At 50.2% G+C, this 18,987-nt stretch overlaps 1 protein-coding gene across 3 annotated transcripts in view; it reads right to left on the bottom strand.

The window, feature by feature from the left end:
* Positions 1-7,383: 7,383 nt before the first annotated feature.
* Nkain1 (sodium/potassium transporting ATPase interacting 1) overlaps positions 7,384-18,987 on the bottom strand; it is a 41,063-nt gene continuing 29,459 nt past the window's right edge. Inside the window, exons 2-7 of one of the 3 annotated variants that reach the window (XM_028759779.1) lie at positions 14,470-14,607; positions 12,864-12,944; positions 9,806-10,003; positions 8,696-8,756; positions 8,098-8,179; positions 7,384-7,938 (exon numbers count right to left, since the gene is read on the bottom strand). In XM_028759779.1, coding sequence (XP_028615612.1) covers positions 7,929-7,938; positions 8,098-8,179; positions 8,696-8,756; positions 9,806-10,003; positions 12,864-12,944; positions 14,470-14,607 — 570 coding nt within the window. In that variant the 3' untranslated portion in view covers positions 7,384-7,928. Of the gene's footprint in view, positions 7,939-8,097; positions 8,180-8,695; positions 8,757-9,805; positions 10,020-12,863; positions 12,945-14,469; positions 14,608-18,987 lie in introns of those variants that run through there. The other 2 variants (XM_028759780.1, XM_028759781.1) reach the window with 2 other exon arrangements.

Below are 18,987 nucleotides of genomic sequence, written 5' to 3'. Positions count from 1 at the left end.
GTGTTGTTGTTGTTTGAGACAGGGTTTCTCTGTGTAGCTCTGTCTGTCCTGGAACTCACTCTGTAGACCAGGCTCACAGAGATCTGCCTGGCTCTTCTGCCTTCACTATTTGTTTCTAAAGACAAGATTTCTCATTGAAAATAGCCCTGGCTGTCCTAGACTCAATTTGTAGAGCAGGCTGCCTGCCCTTGAGCTCACAGAGATCCAAATGTCTCTGCTTTTCCAAGCGTTGGGATTACAGGTATGTGCCACGGCTTCTGCTCCCAGCTTTCAGTATTTTTTTTTAAAGATGTATTTACTCTCTTTTGCATGAGTGCTCTGCTTGCATGCATATCTACACCATGTATGTTCCTGGTGCCCAAGGAGGTCAGAAGAAGGCACTGGATCCCTGAAACTAGAGTTACAGATGGTTATGAGCAGCCATGTGGATGCTGGGAACCTAACTCAGGTCCTCTGTGAGAACAGCAAGTGCTCTTAACTGCTGAGCCATTGCTCCAGCCCAGACTTTCAGTATTTTTGAAGGCTGGATAACTCTCAATGCTTGGGAGGACGTTACTCACAAATTTGGGGCTGTAATGACACATGCTTATGGTCCAGATACAATGCTTGGGCCCAGGAGTTCAAGGCAGCCTGAATAGGACAGCAAACCCTATCAAAAGAAGAGAGAGGGAAGGAGGGCGAGAAAAACAGAAGGAAGGAAGGAAGAAAGGAAGGAAGGAAGGAAGGAAGCAAGCAAGCAGAGAGCTGCGTGTAGTGGCCTACATCTTTAATTTACCACATGGGAGGCTGTGACAGAAGGATTTCATCTAATTCAAGGCTAGGTGGAGGGGCTGAGGGGCTGGAATGCAGCTCCGTGGGGACAAGTCCCTGGCTTAAATCCCCCCGAACTGCATAAACTGAGCGTGGTAGCCCAAGAATGTAATCTCAGCACTTGTGAGCTAGAAGCAGGAGGATTAGAAGTTCAAGACCAGCCTAGGCTATATGATACCAAGAGACCCTGTGTTTAGGGTGCAGGGACTACAGTCCCTTGGTAGTTGACTGACCTTTTCACAGGGTTTCGTATCAGCTCCTCTGCACATCAGATACTTACATTATGATTCATAAGAGTAGCAAAATTACAGTTAGGAAGTAGCAATGAAATAATGCTATGGTTGGGAGGGGGGGAATCACAACATGAGGAACTACTGTCTTGAAGGGTCCCAGCATTAGGAATGCTGAGAACCGGGGCTGGAGAGATGGCTCAGCGGTTAAGAGCACTGACTGCTCTTCCAGAGGTCCTGAGTTCAAATCCCAGCAACCACATGGTGGCTCACAACCATCCGTAATGGGATTGGATGCCCTCTTCTGGTGTGTGTGAAGACAGCTACAGTGTACTCATCAATAAAATAAATAAATAAATATTTAAAAAAAAAAAAAGGAATGCTGAGAACCACTGCTCTGTGTAGACAAGGCAGGCTCAAACCTACAGAGATCCACCAGTCTCTTCCTCCGGAGTGCTGGGACTAAACAGTATCTCCTTGTTTTGTGACAGTGGGGCTTAAACGTGCTGTGAAGATGTTCTCTCATTGAGTCATATCTACAGCCCCTTGTTTTAAACATTTGAAAATGTTTGTTATAATTGTATGTGTCTACATGATTTGCCTGCATGTGTATATGTGTACTTCATGCATACCTGGTGCCGGTAGAACCCAGAAGAGGCACTGGATGATCGGGAGCTGCCAAGTTACCCGAGAGTCAAATCTGGGCCCCCCGCAGGTACAGCAAGTGTTCCTCAGCCCTTTGTTCTTAATTTTTATTCTGAAATGGGGGTGTCTCTAAGTTATTCAGGCCTTGATTGTCAGCTTCTTTTGCCTCTGCCTCTTGAGTAGCTGGAATAAGAGATGAATACCATCAGACCCAGGTCTCTATCCCATTTTACAGGCAAGAACACTGAGACCCAAGGTTAATGGTCAAAGATCACAGTCTTGGGGCCTGGAGAGCTGCCTTTCTTAGGGTTTTTATTGCTGACAAAACATCATGACTAAAAAAGCAAGTTGGGGAAGAAAAGGTTTATTCAGCTTATACTTCCACACTGTTGTTCATCACTGAAGGAAGCTAAACAGGGCTGGAACCTGGAGGCAGGAGCAGATGTAGAGGCCATGGAGGAGTGCTGCTTACTGGCTTGCTCCCCATGGCTTGCTCAGCCTGCTTTCTTATAGAACCCAGGACCATCAGCCCAGGGATGACTCCATCCACAAAATGGGCTGGGCTCTCCCCCATTGCCTCATAGGGCCATTTCCTCAATTGAGGCTCCTTCCTCTCTGGTGACTTTAGCTTGGGTCGAGTGGACACACAAAAACAGCCAGGATACTGGCCCAGTGGTAAAGAGCAGTGGCTGCCCTTCCAGAGGACCAGAGTTTGATTTCCAGCACCCACATGGTGGCTCACAACCATCTGGAACTCCAGTTCCAAAAGACCTGACTCCCTCTTCTGGCTGTCACAGGTACCAGGCACATAAGTACAAAAACACACATAAATAAAATTTTGTTTTACCCTTTAGATTTATTTATCCAAAGTCTTACTCCTTCCCTGTAATGACTTGACTCACTTGATTCTGGCTAATTGGGAGTGATATTGCCTTCCAGGGTCATTTATCAATGTCCATAGATAATTTTGGTTGTCGTAGCTGTGGAGGCACATCTTTCGAGTGGTACCCAGGGATAATCCTCAGTGCACAGGTCAGCTGATCACAGCTAATGCTCACCCAGCATAAATGTCAGTGCTGGCTGAGTCTGCAAAACTCTGATCAAAAGAGTTTCCTGTGGTTTGCCCAAGGGCCCCCCCCCCAACCTATGCATGCTAAAGGTATGTCTCGGGCCAGCTGCCACCCTGCTGGTAGGGTGAGGACTATGCTGCCTCTTCAGAGCTCTTCAGCGGGATGGCATGGGTGCTGAATATGTGTCCTTGTTGGAGACAGACTACTTATCTGTGTTCTGATTACCCCCGCTTTACTTTGCTGCTGGCTTTTCCAGACCCAGGACCAGTGTGGAAGACGCACAGCCTCTTGGTCCTTGCTTAGAGGACATACAAAGTCTTCAATAAACATCTACAGGATGAACCTGGGAGCCTGGCTACAGGAATCCCCCCAGCAGTTTCCTTCTTAAACATTTATTAAAGGATGCCTTATCACCCCAGTCTCTATCCATGAATCTCATTCACCAGGAATATGCTCCAGGTTCTTCCTCCCTTCCTCTCTCCCTCCCTCCCTCTTCCTCCTCTCTCTCTCTCCCTCCCTCCTTTTTTTTTTTTTTTTTTTGAGGCAGGGGCTTATGTAGCCCAGGCTGGCCTCGAACTAGCTGAGGATGGTCTTGAACCTCTGATCTTCTTGGCATTACCTCTGGGGTGCTGGGATTAAGGCATGTAATTACATCATACAACATCACCATACCCAGGTCTTGAGCTTTCAAATCTTAAGGTCACAGGGGAGAGTGAATGGACACAGGTTAGAGGAGGAGAGGCTGAGAGTCTGTTGCTTTTTATTTTATTTATACTCTGTGTGCCACAGAACACATGTGCAGGCCAGAGGATGAACTTGAAGGAGTCAGTTCTCTCCTTCCATCCTGTGGGATTAAACTCACACTGTCAGGTTTAGTAGCGGGCATCTTTATCCACTGAGCTATCTAACCTGCTCTCCTTCTTCTTTTGAGACAGGGTCTCATGTAGCCTAGGCTGGCCTTGAACTTTGATTCTTCCGTCTCTGCCTCCTGAGTGCTGGGATAACAGGCAAGTGCTAGGTGTGTGTGGCACACACAGTTTTTATAATCACAGTACTTGCAATCAAATCCAGGACCTGGTGTATGGGAGGCAAGCGAGCATGTTAACTGAGCCACAGTCCTAGATCTCTACCTGAGCTACCGGGATATGCAGAGGTTTCAGAGTGATAGCCTGGGATGGAAGAGTGGCTAAGGATACAGCACTGCATTTCCTTGGGAGGCTAACTCCATCCTTGTGCTGGAGACCTAAACCTGCCTGCTTGTCACACTAGTCACCATTGTGCTGGTGGCTCTCCTGTGTATGCACAAGGAACTGCCATCACATACAAACGTCTCCAGCACAGGTTAGCTTCCTATAGACATACCACTACTTCACACTTCCAACTCACTTGTGAAGCCCCGCTGAATTTCTGTAAGGGACCGTGCAGTTCAGGTAGTCTGTGAGCAGAATTCTTCAATGGTATCCCATTGCCCTCACACAGGTTGAGCCTCCCTGGTTCTCACACTTGGGGCTGTATAACCTAGGAAGAGTTCCTTCCCTGTGGAAGCAGAGTGCTCCTTCCCCACTTCCTCTCTGGAACCCAGGCATGGACCCAGGCAAGGGACTTCTCAGATGTGATGAACTGAGGATCTCGAGGTAGGAAGGTCTCCTGATGACCTGGGTGCACCAGTCTAATAACATGGCATCTCAGAAACAGAAAATCTTGTTTTGGGAGCATATGGTCTCTCCTGTAGCTTAGGATAGATAGCCCTCTCTCTCTCTCTCTCTCTCTCTCTCTCTCTCTCTCTCTCTCTCTCACTTAATTACGTTGAGTCCAAGATTCAATGTCAAGTGGAAATACTGGTTCTTGAGCTAAGTCACCAGAGTGACCTAGAATGTCAAGGCTAGGAGGGAGGAATCCATACAGAGAGCACTGTCTGCCAGCTTGTGGTCTGAATGAGAACAGCCCCCACAGGCTCATTTATTTGAATGTTTGGTTCCCAGTCAGATTAGGAGGTGTGGCCTTGCTGGAGGAGGTGTATCACAGGGGGTGGGCTTTGAGTTTTCAAAAGCCCACAATAGGCTCAATCGCACTCTTTCTCTGCCTGACTTCTAGATCAGATGTAAGCTCCCAGCTACCACTCCAGTGTCATACCTGCCCGCCTGTCTGCCACCATGCTCCCGGCTGTGATGGCCATGGTATCTCACCCTCTGAATCTGTAAGCAAGCCCCCAATTAAATGCTTTCTTTTATAAGTTCCTGTGGTCATGGTGTCTCTTCACAGCAATAGAACAGTAACTAAGGCACGGATCATTCAAAGCCAGGAACTCAGTTGTCAAGAAGAAGAGCCAAGATGCAAGAGACCCAGAAACATCATCAGAATGAGCAAATAAAACAGAGAATTTTTCATCTTCCTCCACCCCCACCTACTACCCACCCCCAAAGTTTCTCTGTATAGTCCTGGCTGTTCTGGCACTCACTCTGAAGACCAGGCTGGCCTCAAACTCACAAGATCTACCTTTTTCTGCCTCTCAGGTCCTGGGACCAGAGGTGTGCACCACTACTACCCAGCAGCCTATGTGCTGTTTTGAGAAAGAAAAAAATAGTGGCTTGCTCAAAGCCATAAAGCCAGTCTAGGGCACCAGCCAGGGCTTCAGGAGTATATGATAAAGGCTAGGCATGGTGGTGCCCACTCACAATCCAACATTGTGGGGGGCTAAAGCAGGAAGAGTATAAATTCAATGACGGACTGGGCTACACAGTGAAACCTAGTTTCAACGCACACATACACACACACACACACACACACACACACACACACACACACACACACCCGTGCGTACAGGGGAGTTGGCTCAGCAGTAAAGGTACTTGCTAAGTAAGCCTTGGGACCTGAGTTCAATACCCAGGACTCACATGGTAGAAGAAGACTGATTCCAGCAAATGATTCTCTGACTTCACACGTATTCTCTGGGATGTGTGCTCAATCCCCAACCCCACACCACACGCAAATAAATATAGTAAAGGGGAAAAAAAAAAGGTGGACAGAGAGACAAACTCCACAAAGTTGTCCTCCAACACCCAAATAAACACTGTGGCATACATGCCCCCCAAAACAAATGATTATAAATACGATATTTTTAAAAGGAGGGGCAAGTGCAGTAGTTCACACCTTTAATTCTAGCACTTCAGAGTGCCAGGCAAGTAAATTTCTATGAGTTCAAGGCCACCCTGGTCTACATGGTGAGTTCTGGATCAGCCAGGTCTACACAGTGAGACTCTGTCTCAAACAAACACACTAAATGTATGTATATGTTAAAAGTGAAATGGCCACCTAGTTTTGCTCTTTTGTTTTGTTTTTTGTTTTTTTTTGCAGGTACAAAAGAGACAAAGATATCTCTTTGGATATCTTTCTGACCAAGAGGGCAAGACAGGTACACAGTGAAGAAAAGATTTTTTTTTTTAATCAACCAACCTGCATGGATACCAGGGAGGTCTCAGCCCACAAGGTCTCATTGAGAAGCAAACCCAAACCCTCGGCAAAAACCCAGCTTATAAAACCAAAAGGCTTCAAAGCATCCGTGGCTAAACCCTTGAGTAGAAAGAGCCTTGCGGGAAGGGATAAGAGAAGTGAGAGTTGCTGGTGGGAGGTGGCCCAGTGGCAAGAGGTAGCCTGGCCTAAAGGAAACTTGTTCTCCTCTGATTAGGCTCACCACCCAGGGACCTGTGATGGCCAGAGGAGCTCCTGGGCCTGGCTGTTCTGTGTGGCATACTGGATGGAACTGTAGAGTGGGCTTGCCGCTCTAGCTCAGGAAAACCTGGAGAGTGATGTGTTCACCACAGTGTGGTGTGAACTGTCTCCACTGTGCAAGCTCCCAGCTAGGTCCCTCTGCTTCTTAGCTGCCCTTCCTATTGCTTCAGTTTCACAGATTGGAGGCACTGATGTCTTTTCTCTCTGTACATAACTCACCAAGAACTACTGAGGATGACAAGGGGTCCTCAGGGCATCTGTGGAGGAAGAAGATGAAGCAGAGCCCTCCTCTCTGCTTGTCCTCAGAAGGATGGGGTTCTGGTCCTCCTGACCATAGTCACCCACCCTCATTCTGCCCCTTCATATCCCCAGGCTTGCTTCTGAACACCATCATCTTCCCCTCAGAGATCACAATGGTGAGATAGGTGAAGAATTGAAGGTTAGTGGGATTGCTTGGGAGGGTGGGGTCATGGGATAGGGACCTAGGCTTAGGAGGAGTGGTGGTCTCACTTTCCTGGAGGATGAGGTTTAAAAGTTTGCCAAAGATCAGCAGACTTGAGTCTACAAAGGCTTCCTGTGGGTCAGGCTGAACTCAAGGCTTTAGGCTCTGTCTGTCTGGTTCCCAAGAGAACGAACCGGTATATTGCTTTAGGAGTGGAGTTGGTGCGTGGTGGTGGTGATTTGTGAGTGTGTGGGAATGTCCAAGCTAGATAAGGGCTTGTAAACTAAGTCCAGAGGCCAGATACTGGATTGGAGAGTCTCAAACTAGAGTACACAGGATTCAAAGCCTGCCTCTGCTAAAACCTTACTGTGTGGCTTCAAGCAAGTCGCCTCACAGCTCTGGGCCTTAGTTTCCATATCTGCAGTGTAGCTCAGGGAACTGAAAGTCAAACGAGCGGCATTGGCTAAGGGATTATTTTAATTATTTGAGATGGGGAAACTGAGGCCCGGAGAGAGCAAAGACTCTGCCCGATGTCACACAGGATGTCAGTGATGGTGCTGCAGCTGGAGCCCAGGACTTCTGTATCTAGTTCACAGTATCCTTCCCCAGGGCAGGTGAATGGGAGGTCAGATGGGGTGAGTCCGTCTGTCTTGCTGTTTGGACTGAGGGCAAGATACTAGGTAAGGAGTAGAGCTGAAGAAAAAGGAAGACCCCGGCACGTACCAAGGCTGAGATTAAAAAAAATACAAACCCAGCGATCCCCCCTCCCCCCCCGCCCGCCCCGTCCTGCCCCAACCCTGAAGTCCGGCTAGAGCTAGGGTCAGGTCCAAGTTCAAGTTTGAGAGTCTGCATTTGCTCCAGGGGCTGCAAATCCAGGAGGCTGCAGTTAGCCTAAGCGACGGCAGGGGGCGCGCCTGCCCATCGTGATCCGAGCCTCTGGACAGCGCTGCTTCAGGCTCCAGCGGTCCAGGGAGCTGTACGCGGGTGGGTGCGGGCCAGAAGCTACCCGGACCTGCAGGAAACAAAGGCAGGTTAGAAGTAGTGCATTTGCAGGCTTACGAGTAGGCGGGCAGAGAGACCCGGATGCCCACGCCTTTTCTGTGCCCTTTTTTTCCACCAACACTAATGACTCTGTCTCTCCAGTTACACCCAGCCCCCGCCAGGGACCCACGTGTACAGAGGCTGCAGCTGTAAATGCGACGTCTTCTGCGGCGCTTGGTACCCATAGGAGTCAAAGCCACCGATGAAGTCAACTGTGGAAGAGAAGGGGTGAGTCCTGAAGGCTAGGTCTTGAAGGTAAAGAACCCTGCATCACGAACCCATTCCTGGGTAGCCCAGCCTGGAAAGGGATAGGTGGGGCCGGGAACAGCCACGCCCAGGATGTGGGCCCGAGGGCGGGACTGTGCAGAGCAGTGTGTGTGTGTGTGTGTGTGTGTGTGTGTGTGTGTGCGCGCGCGCGCGCGCGCGTGTGTGGTGTGTCAAGTATTGCATCTCCCCTTCCCCAGCAGGTGAAGAGAGGTGGTCAGGTTGAAGGAAAGCCCTAAGGCTCTGAGCCCTTCTATACGGTTAAAAAGCGGTTCTGGGGCCTTGGACTGAATATTTAGGCATTTGGGTCTTAACCCGGAGTGGTTATACAGACCCATCCATCTCTTCTTTCCTTACAAACAGCACCCAAGCTGACCCTGAGCAACCAGGAAGCGAGGAGGCCCTGTCCATGGTGCTGAAAAGACCCCTCCCCTCCTCTCTGGGGGTGGGGGAGACACACTTACAGCTGTCTTCCTCTTCCAGGAATACTTTGCTCACATAACAGGCAAACACGAAGCCGAACAGCTGAGAGAGGGGATAACAATCAGGAAGAGAAAGAGAAGTCGTCCCTGTCCCCTGTACCCACCGGACACAATGCCTTGTCCGAAGCAAACATTTAAGTTAAATGCCTCTGCTTGAAAGCTCTGTGACTGACAAGCAGTTCACTTCTTTGTGCCCAAGTCTTCCCAGTTAGGCCCAGGTCGTGTCACTGGACTGTTAGGTGAAAGGATTGTATAATCCTGCCTGTGTAAAGTCCCCAAGACAGGGCTGGCCCTCCCATTAATGGTCTCAAGTAGCCCAGGCTGACCTTGAGCTCCAGATTGTCCTGCCTTGATCTTCCAAGTACTGGGGTTACAGGAGTACCACCATGCTTGGCTGTGAACCCTATTTGAAACCCCCTTCTTTTCTATTCCTTGCTTTTTTGATTGGATTTTTTTTTCGAGACAAGGTTTCTCAGCGTAGCCCTGGCTGTCCTGGAACGTGCTCTTTAGACCAGGCTGGCCTTGAACTCAAAGATCTGCTTATCTCCCTCTCCTGAGTGCTGGGATAAATGTCATGTGCCACCAATGCCTGGCTCGAGCTCCTTTCTTAGTCTCAAAGCTCTGTAAGGTTGGCACTGTCCTGTCTATGCAAATAGCAAGGGACCTTAGAAAGAGCAAATGACTTGCTCAAGGTCCCAGGGATGTATTAGATTAGATTTCTAAGCCCAGCAGGACTTGGCCTGATGGCTCATTCCACTCATGAAAACTGCCCGTGCCCTTCATGAGGATGGGAGATGGGTGGGAGGAGGGGGAGGTGTCACAGGAACCAGGAGCAAATGAAGGCTGAAATACACAGGTTTATCTTTCTTTTTCTTTTTCGTTTTTGGGCAGGTGTAGGGCATGGAGCTCACTATGTAATCTAGGCTGACTTCAACCTTGTAATCCAGATCCTCCTGCCTCCACCTCTTGCCTGCTGGAATTGCGGGTCTATGCCACCATATCTGGCCTGTCATCTCTTAAATGGGGATAAGAGTGGATGACTCGGGATCTGCACTTCCTGGAACATGGGGTCAGGTGATGAATAGGACTCACAGCTAGGAAGATCTGCAGGGCACTACTGAGGGCTTCAATGTAAGGATAATCAAGCAGGCAGCCAGTGACGGAGATGACATGGTGGTCCTCCAGGGCCAGGCGGGAGTTCAGAACAGGAGTCACCAGGCAGCCTGGACCGTTCTCCATCCACCACGAGCGATGCAGGGATGTGTTGAAGGTCATGATGAAGTCCCGGTCCTGGGGGCAGAGGGGCCTGGGATACTCAGCGGTGGGGAGAGATAGGAGGATACTCCCCAGGTGCCCACTACCTGCTCTCACAGCCTGCTCTGCTCTAGCTTGATTTGTGGAAAAAAAATGCCTGCACCTGCAAGTCCAAACATGAACAGCAGGTGGCAGTAGAGGATCACATAGACTTCACATTGCTCTCACGGAGCTGGAAACCCAGTTGAGCCTATATTGGAGCCTCCGAATTTCAAACTTCGAAGGACACTAACAGAGACGGGGTCTAACTCCCTAGGCATCCGTGAAATCTGCAATACAAGTTCCCATACAACCCAGTGGGTTCCCATTGCTATGTATGTGACTCTGGACAAATTTCTCCTTTTCTTGATCCACAGTCTCCCATTGGTTAGACGGAGAAGAGGCTGGGCTAGGTCAGCTGTTTAGAGGGTGTGCATCCCTGTACTCCTTCAGTCAGACTGAGACTCACCACACTGACCTGGCGCCAAACACACAGGCCTGGGATCAGGCTGCATCTCCCATGTAACCACATGGAGTTGCTATGGTCCATCCTCCAAGACCCAACCCTCAACAGGGTTTCTGTGGGTAGCTCTGGTTATACTGGAGCTTGTTCTGTAAAAACCAGGCTGGCTTTGAACTTAGAGATCTGCCTGCCTCTGCCCCCTAGATGCTGGGATTAAAGCTCCTACTTTGTGTGTGTGTGTGTGTGTGTGTGTGTGTGTGTACACATTGAGGGGTTTCCTCTATTGCCCTTCAATCTTTTTTCTTTTACATTTAATTATTATTGGTGGTGGTGGTGTGTGTGCCCGCATGCGCACATGTGCCACAGAAGATGTCCAGAGGTCTAAACACAACTTTTCTCCTTCTATCACAGGATCTGGGATTGAGCTTGGGTCGTTAGGCTTGCGAAGCAAACAAAAACACAGCTATCTCTCTGGTCCTGACATATTTTTTTTTTTTTTTTGAGACAGAGTCTCTCACAGAACCTGGAGTTTACAAGTTTGGTTAGACTGGCTAGCTTGGAAACTCTTAGGAAATCTCTTTCTCTGTGCTTCCCCTCCCCCCTCCCAGTATTGGGGTTTACAGATACATGCCACTGGAAGGCGTGATGTGGGTGCCAGGGATCTGAACTCAGGGCTTGATGCTTGTACAGTGGGCACTCTGATGAACCACCTCTCCAGGCTGGTTTGGAGGAAGTTGGGAATATGGTAGAATGTCTACCTTGGGTTCCCTCTGCCTTCCTCTGTGTTCCTTGGCACATGTGGTATATAACTGTAATTCCAGCATTTGGGAGGATCAGGAGTTCAGTCATCCTTAGCTACAGAGTGTTTGAGGCATGCCTGGGTTACAAAAGAAACTGTCTTTAAGCAGAGAGAGAGAGAGAGAGAGAGAGAGAGAGAGAGAGAGAGAGAGAGAGAGAGAGAGAGAGAGAGAGAGAGGTGCCTGGAGGGATGGCTCAGTGGTTAAGACCACTGGCTGTTCTTCCAGAGGGCAAGGGTTCCATTCCTAACACCCACATGGCAACTCACAACTGTCTGTAACTCCAGCTCCTTGGCTTCATTCGCTCCCTTCTGGTCTCTGCCAGCACTGCACACACATACATGATACAGGGATATGCATGCAGACCATGTACCCTGTGGTGGTCTGAATGAGGATGCCTGCCCTACCCCTGTAAGGCTCATGTGTTTGAATACTTGGTCCCCAGTTGGTGGGACTGTTTGGGGAGGATGAGAAGCTGAGGTCTTGCCTGGTGGTGGTGCACACCTTTAATCCCAGCACTTGAAAGTCAGGGACAGGTGGATCTCTGAGTTACAGGCCAGCCTGGTCTACAGAGCAAGTTTCAGGATAACCAGGGCTACACAGAGAAACCCTGTCTCAAAACAAACAAACAAACAAACAAACAAACAGACAGACAGACAGACAGACAGACAGGAGGTGTGATCTTATTGGAGAGATGTGTTATAGGGGGCACCTCAAAGCCCAGCGATCTCTCTCTCTTTGCCTCGGAGGTGTGGCCTAAGATATGAGCTCTCAGCTGTTTCTGTTGCCAAGCAATTGCTCTGCCATCCTGGACGCTAATCCTTGGCCACCTGAATTAGACACTTTATTTTATAAATTTCCTTGATCGTAGTGTTTTATCACAGTGATTAAAAGAGTAACTACCATACACTAATACATATAAAATAAATAATAAACACATCTAAAGAAAGAGCAAAATTGAAGCTTAGAACAGGCCATTTGTCCGGTGTCCAACTGCTGGGCAGTGTTACAAAAGAGACTTAAATGGAACAGGGTCAAGCCATGAAGCCAAAGTTTTTATTCCTGTATTTGTCCTCCTTTATATCTAAAAATAGAAGTTGTGCCTCTCTGGGCTTTGCTCCTCTTCCAGGTACACACCCCTGCTTTCTTTAGCTTCTTCTCCACACAACACAGTTTGTTCAATTTTCCCTGAACAAATGCCACCCTAGTCTCTTCCCTTTCTGAAAACTATTGATTGGGCCTGGACCCAGCGCCTCTCTGTGTCTAAGCAATAAAACGTGTGTGTATGACATTTTCACCTTCCTGTGAGCATCTCATCATGTGCCAACATACACCTCCAGTTTTCACAGGGCTTGTGGTCAATAGAGCCCTCGGCTCAGCTTCACAGCGAATGACCTTTAACCTCATCCGGGCCAGCCTCGTTTTTAAGAAGCACAGAAGAGGCCAGAGATAAAAGAATGGGGGACAAGCGGGCTGCACAGATTATTGGAGTGTGCAGAGGGAGAAAGGGGCATGGAAGAGATTATGTCCCAGCCCTCAGTCCTAGGGACGGCAAGGATCAGGGCGTGCTCTGCACACCACCAGGCCTGAGGCTTACCTGGGATAGCTGTCCCACTTCCAGGTAGAAGCAGATGATGAAGGCATTCCAGCCGACCCAGAGTACCAGCCAGGCTGCATACTGCAGAAAGCAGAAGTGAGTAAGCGGGGGGGGGGGGCCGTCGGGGGGTGGCACAGTCAATGGAGACAGACTTTAAGGGAGAGTGGAGGTTATAAGTCCACACCCATCCTTCATCGCCCTGTAGAGCAGACGGGACATGTCTTCTCCCCTCCACTAAGACACAGAGGCAGGCTGAGCTTCTCTGGATCACACAGCTGGGAGGCGGGGCTGGCCCTTAGCCCAGGTCCTTGGAGAGGGAGAGAGAGCCCCTCTTGATATATTGCAATTACTTTAAGGAGTTTGTTAAAAAATACAAATCAGGGCTGGACAGTGGTAATACACGCCTTTAATCCCAGCACTGGAGACCGAGGCAGGTGGATCTCTGAGTTCGAGGCCAGCCTGGTGTACAGAGCGAGTTGCAGGACAGCCAGGGCTGTCAGAGACAGAGAAACCCTGTCTTAAACCACTCCCCCTGCCTCCACAATTTACAAACTGGGGGCTGGAGAGATGGCTCAGCAAGGGAATGTTCCCAGCAACCATGCAAATACAGGGCTCAAACCCACGTGTAACTTCAGGTCCAGGGGACCCGGTACCCTGTTCTGGCCTCCTCAGGTAACACACTCAAGTGTACCCCTCCATAAGGAAACATAAATAATTACATCTTAAAAATGCAAATTGCAGGGTCTCAGCAGGCAACGGCACCCGCTGGCGGAACCAGCAAGGTGGAGCCGAGCCTTTCGGAGAGGAGAGGTGACCTGGAATAAGCTCATGTGAGCCATCCTTAGCATGGAACTGCATGTCCCTGCCACTGCAGGCACCAAGGGTGGATGCAGGCTCATCTACTGAAAAGCTTGTTCCCTGGATATGGCCCCCTGAAGAGGCATGGAGGACCAGCAGGGAGCAGCAGCAGGCTGAGGAGGTCAGAAACCAGGTGTCTAGAAGACTATTAGCAGTAAAGGGTAAGCCACACTAATAGTACCTTTAGTCCACGTTGTCTTTTTTAAACATAGAGAGGGTCTCACTGTGTAGCCCAGGCTATCCTTGAACTCACGAGGATACTGTCTCTGTCTCTCAAGTTGTGGGATTACAGATACGTATGCATCACCACGCCTGGCGGGCCATGTCCTAGGTGAACATCAGGCAGTAGGGACAGAACTCAAGACTTCCTGATGCTTTCCTTGCCTCCCTGGGGATCACAGCTGTATAATCCTTTTTTCATCTCCATAGCAGAATGGTGACAGTGTAGGAGCCGTCACTCCAGGCCTGGCTTTGCCTTTCTTTGCTGTGTGACCTTAGAAAGACTTAACAGCGCTGAGCCTCACTTCCTGTGGGGCTGTTGTAATGGGGTGGATGACACAGATGTAGAACTATGCCCTCTGCCTGGTCCACCCTGGGCAGTATCCTCTGGGAAGATTCTCTAGTGAAAAACAGTGCCCCGGATCCTTCTGCGCGCACACTTACGGCAGCTGGGTATTTGTGTCCCTTGGGGCTTTATGGGCAGGAAGCAGCTACGTCTGGAGAGGCAGAGTCAGGGAAAGAGACGTACCAGGATGAGGTACCGGGACCGATACTGCACGGTGCCGAAAATGCCCAGGATGACAGCCATGATGTGCAGGAAGTTGGCCAGGATGGGAGCCCACTGGTAGCCCAGGAAGTCGAAGATCTGACGCTGGAGTGCTGCCACCTGTAAGAGCGACAGTCCTTCCTAGGTGACTCAGTGAGACCATCTCTCCAAACGGTCATGGGGTGAGGATAAAGGTGTCTGCCACCAAGCCAGACTCCCTGAGGTTGATCCCCAGGACCCAGATAGTGAGAGAACTGGTTCCTGCAATGTGCCCTCTGATCAGCCAAGTGTTACCCCAAAACAGATAAAGGTAATTACTTATTTTATAATGGGACCTGGAGTAGAGCTCAGTGCAAGAGCACTTGTCTAGCAGGAGAATGACTCTGGGTTTGCTCCCCAGCACTGAGAACAGCAACAATACCCCCACCCCCCACAGAGGGGAGCAGAGGGTCTGTCTGCTCAGCAATGGCTATGGGGGGATTTGGGTCAAATGAGAGATCTCAGTGTCTCTTCCTGCCAGGGCAGCAGGAAGATACAGGCTGATGCCACCACACAGATGGCACAGCTTGGGCAGAGACCAAAGAAGCTGCAGGCTTGGGCAGGACATGCGGGGAGCCTGGTGGTGCCAGGCTCAAGCCTGGCACCTTCCCATCTGCCTCCTGCTGGTGACAACCCTCGCAGGGCCCTGCAGATGGTCAGAGGCTTCCTACGTTCATCGTTCCCTGCACACGCCTTGGCAGAAAGGCAGTCCTGGCATCGTTACGTCATCTTGAGGAACGAGAACATGAAGTTCAGAGAGGACAAATGACTTGCCCAAGGTCACATGGCAGGCAGGTGGCAGAACAGACCTTTCTCTACCGCCTGCCTCATCTATGTACCAAGGTACCATGTTTCCCAGCGGGCATTGGCTCAGGAGTCAGGGGGCACAGGTGGCGCCGGCAGTGTGGCTTTGTCTGCTGGGGGACTTTGGAAGGGTCACCTGCCCTGCTGGGCCTCAGGCTCTCTCAGGTCTACACAATGATCAGTGGACTCCACAATCCAGCCCTGACTTGGGTGGTTGGCTGACCTTGGGGAAAGAACTCTCTGTCCTCTTCCTTACTGTACTCTTTGCCTTTAAAAAAAAAAAATTGTGTGTTTGAGTACATGTACGTGTGTGTGAGCATGTGTACGATGTGTACGTTTGTATGTGTATATGGTATATGTATATACGCAATGTATGTGATGTATATGTGTGAATGCCTGTGTGGGTATGCATGTATATATGCATGTATGTGTGTGTGTGCTGTATGTATGTGTGTGTATGCATGTATAGTGTGTGTGAGTATGTGTCTGTGTAGGTGTATGTGTGTGTATGCATGTGTGTGTGCATTTAGGTCAGAGGACAATTTTGTCATCCCTGGGGATAAGACGCAGTCTGTCAGGCTTGGTTTCAGGTGACTTTGTGCAGAGCCATCTTGCTGTCTCCTGACTTCTATCCTTTGAGTAACTGAAATTTAGAACTGGAGACTCCAGTTCCTCTCCTTTCTCCAAGCCCTCCTGGGGCACTGACATGCATCTCAACTCTCACCCTCTGTAGGTGGGAGGGCCCCGGGGGCTCCATCCCTACCTCTGGATGCCTGCTGTTCCTATCCCACTCCAGCATTTAGCTCTGACCAATTCACCATTTGCCTGACATTGGCATGTTCTGTCCACTGGCATCTCTACATCTCAGAATTGTTAGGATGCCTCTGTGCAGACCATAATCCCAGCACTGGGAGAAGAAGCAGAAGAATCAGAGTTTAAGTCTACCCTTTGTGTGCAAACAAAAATTGTGTGGGTAACTCAATGTGAGCTGACCTTGAACTTGGAACAACTTCCTGATCTCTGCCTCCCAACTCATAGGTCTACATCACTACCCTCTTTGATAAATCATCATCATCATCATTATTATTGTGTAAGAGAGATTGCGCTACAGTGATCACGTGATATTTGGGAGTTGGTAGCTTCAGTGATCAAATTCAGATAGTCAGGTTTGGTGGCAAGGGCTTTAACCACTAAGACATCTTTCCAGCCCCTTGTTTGTTTGGTGACAGGGTCTCATGTAGCCCACCCTGGGCTCGCACCATGTAGCCACCTTCTGTCTTGTTTTCTGGAATGCTGGGATCACAGGTCTGTGTTGGTTTATGCAGCTAACGGTGGAAGGCAGGGAAGCCTGCTGGACCAGAAGTCTTAAGTGATTTCCCTGTATTAGTTACTCTGCAACCGGCTCCCTTACCAAAGACTGGCGATGAGCGAGTGCTGAGGGAAGGCAGTCTCGAGGGTGACTCTTCTTCTTTGAGTCCTGGAACTCACTCTGTAGACCAGGCTGGCCTCAGACTCATAGAGATCCACCTGCCTCTACCTCCTGAGTGCTGGGACTAATGGCCTGCATCACCTCACCTACCTGAGAGTGTTTCTAATGTGGTCAGCCAGAAGGCAGGTCCCTGGAGTCACTCTGCCACCAAAAACACTAATGTCACCAAAGCCACATAGGAGCCCAGCCAGAGGGTAAGTACCCTGATGCTAGGCCCAGAGTGATCTCAGATAAGGACAAGTCACCCAAGCTCCAAAACCTTGTCTTCCCGATTCTTGAGCCCACGGAGTCACTCCCATCTCCTGCCCTGAGCCCTGTCCCCACCCATTACCCTTTCCTGCATCTTCTTCAGGATTTCTCTTTCTTCCTCCCATACTCCTAAGGCCCCAAGACCAGCTTTGGATCCCCATGCCGCCCTGAGGCTACCTCACCACCTTCTCTGCTGGCAAGCCGCCACTGGTCTCCAGAGCCTGCCCCATCTCTGAAAACAATTTTGCTTTTTTTTGGGGGGGAGTGCGAGAAGGGTCACAGGGTCTTTCTATGGAGCCCAGGCTGTCCTGGAATTGAGATCCCCCTGCCTCAGCTTCCAGAGTGCTGGGCTTACAAACCTATGCCACCATGCACAGCATTTACTGTAAACTTAGACTGTTAGACCTGGCTCATTTCCAGGGTCCACTCCCCTGATGTGTCCAGATGCAAGAGCTAGAAACCTCAGTTCTAACTCAAGCCTTCCTCCAGCTCACTAATATCCCCAAGACTAGGGGCCACTAATGGGACCAGTCTCCCACCTGACCTTTCAACATCCATCTTTTCTCTCACCTGGCTATTCCAATCCTCTTCTTTCAGACTACTAGGAGCCTGACACCTGCACGCCCCCTCCCCCATCTCCTCTCCAGAGTGAAGACCTACTCTGCCTGGCTGCCCCTCCCCCGGCCTTTACCTCCCCACCCCCAAACCCTGATTATTTATTTATCGGGTGGCTGCCAGCTGAGGGGGGATGCTGTTGCTATGGGAACCTTCAGCCCCTTGTCAGGGCTGCCTTTGGTCTCAGTAGGATGCTCTTGTCTGTCTAGACTTCAACCCCAGGAGCCCAATCCCAGGTGGGAACTGGTGTGGGAGTGGGAGATGATACAAATGGATCCACCCCAGCCCCAGAAGCTGGCTATGGCAGAGGCAGGGAAGGGGCTGGGCAAAGGGAACTTATCAGAAAAAAGCCTCTGGTACCTCAGCCCTTGCCCATCAATTTTGCAAGTCAACTACTTGCCTGGCCAATATTCCAGCATGCCATCATACGCCTTGGTTACAGAAGTCTGGCTGTCTCGGGGAAGAGGAAGGTGGCACCCTGAAAGTCGGGGTCCAATTCGGTTTCTGACTGACTTTGAGGTGCGAATCTACCCCTATGGGATCCTTCAGTAGAAGCCTTGGTGCATGCAACCCTGGGCAGGTTCCTCTTCCTCTCTGGACCTCAGTTTCCTTGTTGTGTCACATAAAGCACTCAGCTGGCAGAGTGTCTGACATGGTTGGTCCTCGGTACAAGGCAGCAACCCTTTTTGTGCCTCGAAGCCCCCCTTCCCAGTGGATTTCTGAAGCAGCTGACAAAATTACACTCGACTCGGCCCCTCATCCGTGAAATGAGGGGATGGGCTGGAGCTGATGCCGCAGGCTGGAAGGAGCCCCAGAGATCGACTGGTGCAGCCCTCATTAGGGCTCAGCACAGTGACAGCTGGGAGGGACAGCCACTTGCCTGAGGGGAGGGGGCTCCCTAGCTCCAAAGTTGGACCCACCTCGGGGCTCCACCTGGGGCCAGCACCATTGTGTGTCAGCTGAAAGAATATTTTAGCTGACTCAAAGGGAGATCATGGAGACCAGGAGGGTCTTTAACAGGGACCAGGGAAGAACTTAATCCACAAATAGATTTCTTAAGCACTTTCTGTGCCAGGCCCCTGGGCTAGGGACAGGGGGATGTGCAGGAGTGAAAACACCATGTGGCTTCTGCCTTAGAAAGCAGGGGTCTAAACCCAAGCTGCTATGGTGACACACCTGTAATCCCAGCACTTAGGAGACAGAGGCAGGCGGGGCTACTGTAAGTTCTATGCCAGCCTGGGCCTTACAGTGAAACCATATCTCAGAGAGAGTGGAGGAAAAAAGGAAGAAGGGGGCAGGGAAGA

This window comes from Grammomys surdaster, unplaced genomic scaffold, assembly GCF_004785775.1.
Source record: "Grammomys surdaster isolate TR1022 unplaced genomic scaffold, NIH_TR_1.0 126313, whole genome shotgun sequence".
In the NCBI taxonomy this organism is placed as follows: Eukaryota; Metazoa; Chordata; class Mammalia; order Rodentia; family Muridae; genus Grammomys; species Grammomys surdaster.
The sequence above is the reverse complement of the archived record's forward strand: the minus strand, read 5'-3'. Positions and strand labels throughout refer to the sequence as shown.